Here is a 9,594-nt window from a genome sequence, read left to right as displayed (position 1 = left end):
CCACTTCCCCAGCACCTCTGCCAGTCTGACAGACCTAGGGCGTTGTGCCCTGGCAGGCTTGCCCAGCTGTCTGGGTGGGTCACCGTGTCCATCCGTGCCGCCCGTGAAATTGCCCGTCTACTTCTCCTCTAGGAAGTGCTGCTGAAGAGGGCAGCGGACCTCGTGGAAGCCTTGTACGGAATGCCCCACAATAACCAGGTGAGCGGCCAGTGTCCGGGGCTGCCCGCACGGGGGCATGGCAAGAGACCAGCTTCCTAGCCCGGCCGTCACGCTGAGTGACGCTCATGGGCCCTCCTGCCCTGGCTGCCCCGTCCCCCTGTGGAGTTCAGGGATTGCGGTCTGGGGGTCCTGGGTCAGAATGCAGCAGGCGTGTCCGATAATGATATTTCCAAGGGAAGTTCTTTTCCCATTGGAAAGTTGAGCTTTACCACAACCTGGGCCGACAGACTGTGCAGCCCAGGCAGGCGAGTTCCGCAGGGGCCGGGATGGTGACCGAGCCAGCCCTGGTGTAACCGGCACTTGTGCGTCCCTGCCCCAGGAGATCATACTGAAGCGAGCGGCTGACATCGCGGAGGCCTTGTACAGCGTTCCCCGCAATCACAACCAGATCCCGGCCCTGGGTAACACCCCTGCGCACACGGGCATGATGGGCGTGAATTCCTTCAGCAGCCAGCTGGCCGTGAACGTGTCCGAGACGTCCCAGGCCAATGACCAAGGTAGGCGGCCGTGTGGGCAGCCCCGGTTCCTGGACGCCCTCCTTTAGCTGCAGCTGAACGTGCTGGGAGCCTGGTGGGATGGCCACAGGGGCCCTGGCGCCCTGGCTCCGCCTTGCCCCTTCTCCCAGCCAGGGCTGTGCCAGGGGTGCCCAGAGGACTCAGGCCTGACCAGGCATGCTTGCCGGGGTTCACTAGAGTTTCTCTTGACGGACTCAAGAATACGGTGCTTCCCTGACCGGGCTAAGCCCTAGCGCAGCTGGAGTGCAGGAAGCCAGCAGGCGCTGCCTTGGGTGTCAAGTCTGGGAGGAGTCACTGCCAGGGCTGAGGGTCCTGGGGCAGGGGTGCTCCTCCACTTCCGCCCCTGCCTTCTCCTGTGGGACAGGGACCTGGGCCGGCCGAGGGCCCAGCACCTTGTGGCTTGAGCCTGTTATCTGAGTCCACTTGAGTCTGTTTCCCCTTTAAGGCCCACTCAGGTGGTCAGGTGGTCCTCTCAGGAGACACCTCCCTCCTCCCCACCCCACCCCCACTCGGAGATGAGCGCCACGCAGGTTGCAGGTTTTGCGGGGAGTCGGGCCACAAACAAGCTCCCCCTGTCAGGCCTGGCATTTGAATGTCTGTGGGGGCTCAGAGTTCACCGAGTGTGGGGGACAGAGCGGGGGTCCGAGCCGCTGGTAATTGCGTCCGAGGAGAACGGTGGCTGACGGGCAGATCGAAGCCCGCTCGGGCCGGTGTCAAAGCCGGTGGAGAGGAGCGGGGCTGGCGTGACAAGGTTACCCACACTGGCTAGGGGGAAGCTGAGGTCGATCCCGAATGTTTACGCTATGATGTAGATTCTTGGGGAAACCCCCCTCCCCCCCAGGTGTCTGTCGCTGATAATAACGTTATTTTTGGCCGGGGGGGGGGGAATTTCAACAGTCGGCTACAGTCGCAATACAAGCAGCGTGTCCCCGCGAGGATACGTACCCAGCAGTACTCCCCAGCAGTCCAATTACAACACAGTGAGCACTAGCATGAATGGATATGGAAGTGGCGCCATGGCCAATCTAGGGGTCCCTGGCTCGCCTGGATTTCTTAATGGCTCCTCCGCTAACTCTCCCTACGGCAGTAAGTGTCTGTTTTTGTCACGCGTCATCACGCACATTCATACCACTACCAAGTCGAGTGTGTGCATTGCTTGGGTGTTCTGTGATGTGAGCTACTGGATAAAAGGAAGGGTGGCCCCAGAGGCTGGGCGTCCCGATGGCGACCGCCCCCCAGAACGCGGCCCCTCCCCGCCCCACGCCATCTCTCCACCGGCAGAGGTGCTCTGCGCCCCGCCGACCCCAGCACTTGCCCTGTCTCCAGCGCGCGGCCCAGGCGGAAGCGTGTGGTGTTCTGTTTGTGGGCCTCTCCCCGGGCGGGGCCTGCGTGCTGACGTGTTTGCTTTGTTGCAGTAGTGCCGTCCAGCCCCACCATGGCAGCCTCTTCGGTCACCCTCCCTTCAAACTGTAGCAGCACACACGGCATTTTCTCATTCTCACCTGCCAATGTCATCTCCGCAGTGAAACAGAAGAGCGCCTTCGCGCCCGTGGTCCGGCCCCAGGCCTCTCCTCCCCCCTCCTGCACCAGCGCCAACGGGAACGGACTGCAAGGTGGGTGAGGAGGTGGGCCTGCCCTGGGCTTTGCATGCTGTTCTCCCAGCCGCCACTTGCCAGTCCCACGGGGGCGGCCTTCCCTGGCCAGTACGAGGCTGCGCCTCTTGGTCCTGGTCTGTCTCTCCCTGGTCTCTTCCAGCAGCCAGGCCTGTCTGCCCTGGCCTGGCACTGGGCTGGGGCATGGCCCACCGTGGCTCTGGGCTGCCAGGCAGCCCCAGGCTATGAGTGCGGGAGAGGGGCCATGGGTGGCCACAGCCCTGTCCGTGCGTGGGCGTCAGAGTTGTACCAGGGACAGGGGCGTGGGGGCGTCATCTGGACCGATCTGTGTGGAGAAGGGGCCCGTGGGAGGGGCACCCAGCCCCTCTGGCCAGTGAGGTGTGTACCTGGTGATGCCAGGTGGGACGCCCCAAGCCTGGCAAGCTGGCAGGAGGCTCTGCACCTAGCCCCTCAGGCGCTTGCACTAAGTGGCAGTCGTCTGGCCTCTTGCACACACCGCCCTTGCTTGATGCTCCTCCTGCTCAAAGTCAAATCCAGTTACTCCTTGAAAACCCATGAATCCATTCAATCAGTATTTACTGAGCGCCTACTATGTGCCAGGCTCTCTGCTGGGTGCTGAGGACGTAGCCGCGGAGAAGACAAACTGGCCCTTTTGTGAAGTCGGTGGGATATTTCACTTTGATGAACTAATGCTCAAAAAAGGACCTGGCAAGGTATCACGGTTTGCAATCATTGTCTTGACATCCGTTAGTGTCAGGAGGGACGCCCAGGCTTTCCCAGCGCTGCCACCCGGCCAGGGCCGCCCCACCCGCAGGTGCTGAGGGGCCTGCACCTCGTGTGTGGCCACCCAGAGCGGGTGCCACACCAAAGCGTGCACACATAGGTCTTGCGCAACATAAATGTTGTAACGGTGAGTCGGAGGTAGATTAACATTCTTGAGATTAATGACCTGAGAAATGGAAGCACACATCACTACACGAACAAATGTATTAATATGTTATGCATAAATTAGCGAGAGCCATCATTTTGACAAAAATTAAACAATGCTGGAGCTAAAGGCCCTCCAGTTAGACCAGTACCAGTCCATGGGCCAGCTTCGAAGCCCCATCCTGAGTCGAGGCGAGAAGTGGGCACCCTTAGACCCCAGTTTCTGGGGGCCCAGGATTCTGGGGTTGCAGAGCAGGTGGGCTGGCAAGGTGGTGACCCACGAGGGCCCCCGACTCACTGTTACAACTCAGAACTGTTTGCAGAGGGTCAGGACTGAGGCCTGAGCAGAGGGGAAGCCGAGGCCAGGCCAGCTGTCCCTGAGGGAGCCAGGAGATCCCAGGCTGGCCTGAGAGGAGAGACAGCCAGTGTCAGGGGGCCTGGCGTTCGGTTGTTTCTGCTGGAAATGTCAGATGCCTCCGCCCTTCTCAGCAGATGCTGCGAGAGAGGGGCCTTGGGGGTTTCTGTCCCCCTACTGCAGGTTCCCCAGCACCCTTCCCCCTCGCCCAAGGCGGGTCAAGGGGAGGATGGCGCAGAGGGCAGGGTGTACCTGGCCGCGGTGGCGGGAGTGTGCGCGGGGTGGACTCCGGCAGTAACTGCTCTTTGCTCCTGTCTTGCAGCTATGTCTGGGCTGGTAGTCCCGCCCATGTGAGGGGCGTTGCTTTGCCTTCCACGGCACCCAGCGTCACAGACGGACTTCAGGGGACACGTTTGGCATACCAGGGCGTGCTGACGCCAGACGCATCTTGGAGACCATCAGCAGCCGTCGAGACGCTACAAAAGACTTTGTTTAAAGATTTTATTTAAACTATTAAGAATCAACATGCAAACAGCCTACTTCTTCATGAACAATTCCATTTTATTGACTGAACTTTTCTCGTATTTTCACACTTCTCAGTCCTGGAGAACAAGGACAAGAAAGCAACGCCTATTTTGTATAAAGTTTCTGGCCCCGTCTTGGCTCTGTCTAGTACTTGCTATCTGTGTTGGGAGAAACTTCGTGAATGCACCATTTTGATGATCATGAAACACTGAGGAAAAATGCCTCCAGACATTTTTCTGTACTCATACTTAGATTCACAATGGTTGTGTATCTCTATAATGTGAAATATTTTTTTGTGGTGAGCAGAAGGGGGCCAAGCAGGTATGAGCCATCAGACTGGAGGGAGAGGATGACTGTAAGATTAGGAGGGGGGTGGGGGCGGGGAGGGCGGGTTTATCACTGCTTAACTTCATCTTAATGAAACGAAACTTTGTAACTTATTGTAGTTAGAAAATGTACCTTTGATATTGAATTCTCTTGCCTTCAACAAGCACACTGACAGAGAAAAACCACGCTACTGTCTGTTGGTTCCAATTCCCGCCCACTGCTAGAGCTTCTTGTTAAGCAAGTGTGATCTGCAACATTTTTTCCACTTTTGCTAGCACTGTATACTGTTGCATTCTTAGGCTACTGTGAGGTCTGTTTCTTGTACCAGAACTTGTCCTTTACTTCTAGACCCTTCTTCCCCAATGTGTTTTGTATGTGGTTATAAACTTGTAGACTTTTGTGATTTTGCCAAAGTTGTAGCTAAATATTTATACACTTGTCTTGAATTTTTTTCAGATCCACTGAAAGATTTAGAAAAAAAACCACAAGTTTTATTCCTTATGTGTCTCATAAGGGGTAAAATGGCTTTCATCCAGTTCTTGCTTTCTCCACTGATAGCTGCGGTTGCTACGGGACTTTATTTTGTAACATATCAATTATAAATATTGTATTTATCTTTGAGATTTTGTACATTGTTTTCCCCGTTGGTTTCCTTTTCTTGTCTGTATCGGTTTCCGATCATGGCCTGGTGTTGTGACGCTGGAAGAACATTAGCCAAGACTTGTCTCTGATCTCTTCTCCCTAAACCGAACCGTGTCCCGCCCTTGTGTTTGTACTTTGAGCATCACCTATTGGTTAGACTTTCCAGCCTATTGTTTTTTATTATTTTGAGAAAAAGTCAAATTCATTGTTTATTTTTATATTATTTTTAAGTTATCTGAACAAATACTTTTGAAAAAAGAAGTCTGTTGTATAGTGAAAGCGAAGCGGTGCCAGCCGGCTGAGACAAACCCAATGGATCGTACGCATGTGGAGTGGCCGCGAGGCAGCGGCACCGTGGGGCTCTGGGTCCTTTTTATTTTTTTGTAGAATGTAAAAAGTCATTTTAGCTGTCACCCATGACTACCACATACATAGTAGCTGAATTGTGTTTACTGGAAAATTCAGAGGCCTAAAGTTTAAAATTAAATTTACTTCTGATGTTTTGATTAAAATGTTTGCCACATTAACTTCTCTGATGCCTTAAAAGTGGACTTCTTTCCAAGAAAACACACAGGCAAGAACCTTTGTGCTGTTTTCTCACAGGCTGATGCCACAGTTGTTAGCCAGTGTTTCTTTCAAGATGGTGTAAAACCACACACACACACACACACACACACACACAAAAGCACAAGCCTGTTGCCCATGCCACTCCTCCCTGGGTCCCTCAGCTGCCCCAGGCACCCTGCGCGGGCCCTTTTTTAATGATGCATTTTCCAGCTCAGATCTGGCTGCTGCCCCGCCAGCACGGTGCAGGCCAGAGTGACCTCTGGGAGTGGTGGTGCCTATTAGTGCCAAACCCACGGTAAGACCCAGGTGGCCCGTGGTTCCCCTCTGCACTTGGTGGCTGAGGGACACGGTGCAGGAAGCCTCATGCACACTGCCGTAGACATCAGAGGCAGAGCCAAGAAGGGGGGACTTGAGCAGCCTTGTTGGACCCAAACAGCAGTGCACAACTCAGACGGTGTTCCTCAAGGCACTCGGGTGCAGGACAGATGCTGCGCCCACTGTGGCCAGAGGGTCACCCCCAGCTCAGCTTGGAGAGCAGCCCGAGACATCACTTGGGAACCAAACCGTCTCCACTTCGATTGTGTCTAAGCAAGGGTTTGCTCCACAGAAGAGCTCCATGTCTAAGAGCGTCTGCAAACTCCTTCATCCCCACACTTGATTTGTGTCTTAGAGAAAATTAGTCGGCGCCCTCGTGGCTTTGTTGTCTCAGAACCGAGCGCTCCACTCAATGGTAGATTTTACTGTTAAACCCTACAATGAGATTGTTTTATCTGTACATTTTTTTCAGATATTTAACTGTATAAAAATGTTCATTTTACACAATATTTAATTAAAGTATTTCTTGTCTGTGAATTTCACTTCTGGCAGTCTTCTCTGTTTTCATTACTGCATTGTCTCAACCACGCACACTGGAGTTACTGTGGGTGTTTACTGGCACACACATGCGGGGTCTGGAGCTCAGCCCTTCTGAGTTACCACAACATTCCAGCAAGCTGCCAGTCTGTCATTGCACCTGAGCAGGGCAGGTCTGCCACCATCACTGTGGGCTCCGATCCAGGAGGTACCACAGATGTGTGAGATGTGCCTTGACTGCAGGTGACACACATGGGATGTGGCACAGGGGGCTCCCACCCTTTCAACCTCCACCATCAAGCCTGTGCCCCACAGAGGGCGTGGCAGGTGGAGGGCAACAGCCCTGGCTGCCCCACACCTAAATGCCGCCTTAAGTGACCCTTGGCCAAGAGGGTAGCGGCCAAGGTGGGGTGGGCAGACCCCCAGAGCACTGGGTGCTGGTGCTGGCTGAGGCCCCACGTGTGGGCCACCAACCCCAGCCCCCATGGCCTGCGCAGTCCATTACTGGCTGCACCAGGGTAATGAGGTATGCTGTGCCCACACGGGTCCCAGTCTGCACCACTGCCACCATGGTGCTCAGTTTCCGGGAGCCTGTGGTGCACCTGCTGCATGGCACTTCTCTGTGGTGCCAGTGGGCCGGCGTGTTTTGGCTTGCAGCTCTGTAGCACCTACATGTAAGTGTGATCTAAATTAGCACTCACAAATGTCATCCTAATTAGTTGTTCTGCTGAGCAAAACAGGAAACAATCATTCAAAACATAAAGAAACTTGCGAATGCCTTCTGCGGTCAGTGGAAATCATGCTCAGCCGCTCTGGTTTCAAGCCTTAACGAGACGGCAGGAGAGAGGCCCTCGGGACGCCCGCCTGCAGCCGGCCCCCTAACCCCTCTGTGCCCCAAGCTGCCTGGCACAGGGTTGAGCTGGGGCCAGGCATGCCCGGCTGCCTTGCCAGGGCCCTGTGAGCTGCGGTTGGGGGTTGCTGGTAGGACAAAAGTTCGCTAGTTCCTTCCCACTCCAGAGCAAGCACCCGGTGCTCTCCCCAGACACACGCCAATCATGGTCAGGGAGCCTTTTAAGATCTCTCAAGCTTTTAAAGATTATTCAAAGCACTTGAAATGGGCTTCAATCTAATGCCTCATTTCATTGCATTAAACAGCCTGGTTAATAAAGAATCGATATATTCAAAGGGCAAGGTTATCTTTTGTCTATAAGGGGTGGTGTCATTCTCAACCTTTTAGAGTTCAAATGCTGAGAAAGACCTCCTGAAATCCATGCTCATTGGCGGGTCAAGGAGAGAGGCTGAGCACCAGCCCCGCTCTTATCTGCCCGCGCGAGCACCCACGCAAGTCTCCAGCAAATGTCAATTCCTCATCAAGACAAGAGGCCACAGTGATCTTCTTTTTTTTCTTTTTGGCAGAGAACGCACACGATTCAGACTGTAGAGAAGCACAGCCATCTCACAGGGCTGTTGATAACGGGGCGTCGATATGCCCGCGTGGTCCCCTGCTCAATGTGAGCCCTTGTGCGCCCCGTTTGCCCGCCGATCCCGGGCCCTGATAGCAGCTGAGCTGCCGATGGACACAGCGGGTCGGCCCTTGCAATTAACGCCATGAATAAATCACACAAAAGACTTGGGGTGCTTTGTACTCGGTGAGACAATCCCGTTTACCCTTCAAGGATTCCTTTTATGTGGGAATGAGGTTGCTTCTAATGAAATTTAAACTCATCAGAGGAAATCAAAAACCTCCAATCAGATTACAAATTGATTTTTTGGTCATTTGTCATGTCCCAGTGTGGAGCCGCAGGTTTCACTGCGAGAGGGTCTCTGTTCCCAGGCTGGGAGCGAGTATGGACAACGCGTCCCTCCCCTGTGGCCAGAAGACAAGCAGTGTTCTCTGGCCTGCTGAGGCCAGGATGCTGGCAGGAACCCTCAGGCCTGGGGCCTGGGCGTGGACACCGGGTCTAGGCTGACAGATGTCCAGGGATATCTCAGGAGGCTGTGGTCAGTCTCTGCCCGTGGACAGCGTGGGGCATGTGGGCTGGGTGGGCAGCAGCCCAGACAAGCTCTCCTGGCCATGCAGGCAGAAGGCAGTCTAAGCCGCAAGCTCTGTTGAGTCAGCCCCCACCTTGGAGCCACCCAGGCGTCAGCTCCACATCCCATGGGCTCCTCTGTGCTGCCGGGACACACAGCCTGCGATGCACCCTCCCTGCCTCCATTCCTGGGGCAGTAGTCCAGGCCCAGGAGCTGAGCCTTGGTGTGAGCCCCAAGGTGAGTGCTGACCCTCCCAGGAAAGCCGTGACCTGGGACAAAGTGAGGGCAGGTGCTGCTTCTAGAGGTGGTGGGTGTCCCTTCTGCCTAAAGACTCCTTGGGTCCTACTTCTTAAATAGGGTCTCTAGACAGTGTCCAGTAACAGATGCCCGAGTGAGGGTGGGGTGGGGAGGGACAGGGCTCTTCACTCATGGCACCTTAGTGGGTCTTTCACAGTTTAGGAAGTCGCTTGTGCTTTTATGGACAGAATGGTGGGTGGGGTGGGGGAACAGGTATACTAACACCTAAGGGAGACAGAGGGAGTGACAACAAAGTCAAGTTTGGGTCAAGAAAGTAAGGAGGCTCAGGAGGGTCCAGCAATATCTCCCCCCAACCCCCACCCCTGCACTGGGGGCCTGATGAAGACCTGCAGAACATGATAAAGACGGCTGCTGATTTCCATGTCAAGTCGCTGGAGAACATGAGGGGTGCTGTGAGTACAAGAACACAGGGCACAGAGGGGCACAAGGATAGGTCCCATGACGCCCAGCCCCTGGATATTCTAGCATTCCTCCAGAGCCTATTCCTGGCTTCACTTTGGTTTGAGCTTCTTTGAGCAGGCTTCTGATGTGTACAACCAAATTACTCAAGACAACTTAGAGAAAACTATTTTAAACTGGCACTATGAGAAAGCCCCCAGTACTGCACAAGGCCTTAGACTTAATGCACAAATTCATACAAATACATACAAATAGCAGTCTTTCTAGGATAATAACGAACACTTAGCAACAAGATTGTTAAAAT

At 54.5% G+C, this 9,594-nt stretch overlaps 1 protein-coding gene across 7 annotated transcripts in view; it reads left to right on the top strand.

The window, feature by feature from the left end:
• EBF3 (EBF transcription factor 3) overlaps positions 1-5,111 on the top strand; it is a 114,604-nt gene extending 109,493 nt beyond the window's left edge. Inside the window, exons 12-17 of one of the 7 annotated variants that reach the window (XM_036495799.2) lie at positions 133-198; positions 539-716; positions 1,632-1,820; positions 2,258-2,347; positions 2,948-3,060; positions 3,952-5,111. In XM_036495799.2, the coding sequence (XP_036351692.1) occupies positions 133-198; positions 539-716; positions 1,632-1,820; positions 2,258-2,347; positions 2,948-3,060; positions 3,952-3,969 (654 nt within the window). In that variant the 3' untranslated portion in view covers positions 3,970-5,111. Of the gene's footprint in view, positions 1-132; positions 199-538; positions 717-1,631; positions 1,821-2,149; positions 2,348-2,947; positions 3,061-3,951 lie in introns of all 7 variants that reach the window. The other 6 variants (XM_058671597.1, XM_058671596.1, XM_004579738.4 and 3 more) reach the window with 6 other exon arrangements.
• Positions 5,112-9,594: the final 4,483 nt, after the last annotated feature.

Source organism: Ochotona princeps, chromosome 13 (assembly GCF_030435755.1).
Source record: "Ochotona princeps isolate mOchPri1 chromosome 13, mOchPri1.hap1, whole genome shotgun sequence".
NCBI classification, from domain to species: Eukaryota; Metazoa; Chordata; class Mammalia; order Lagomorpha; family Ochotonidae; genus Ochotona; species Ochotona princeps.
Note: the sequence above shows the minus strand (reverse complement) of the source record. Positions and strands in the feature narration are given on the sequence as shown.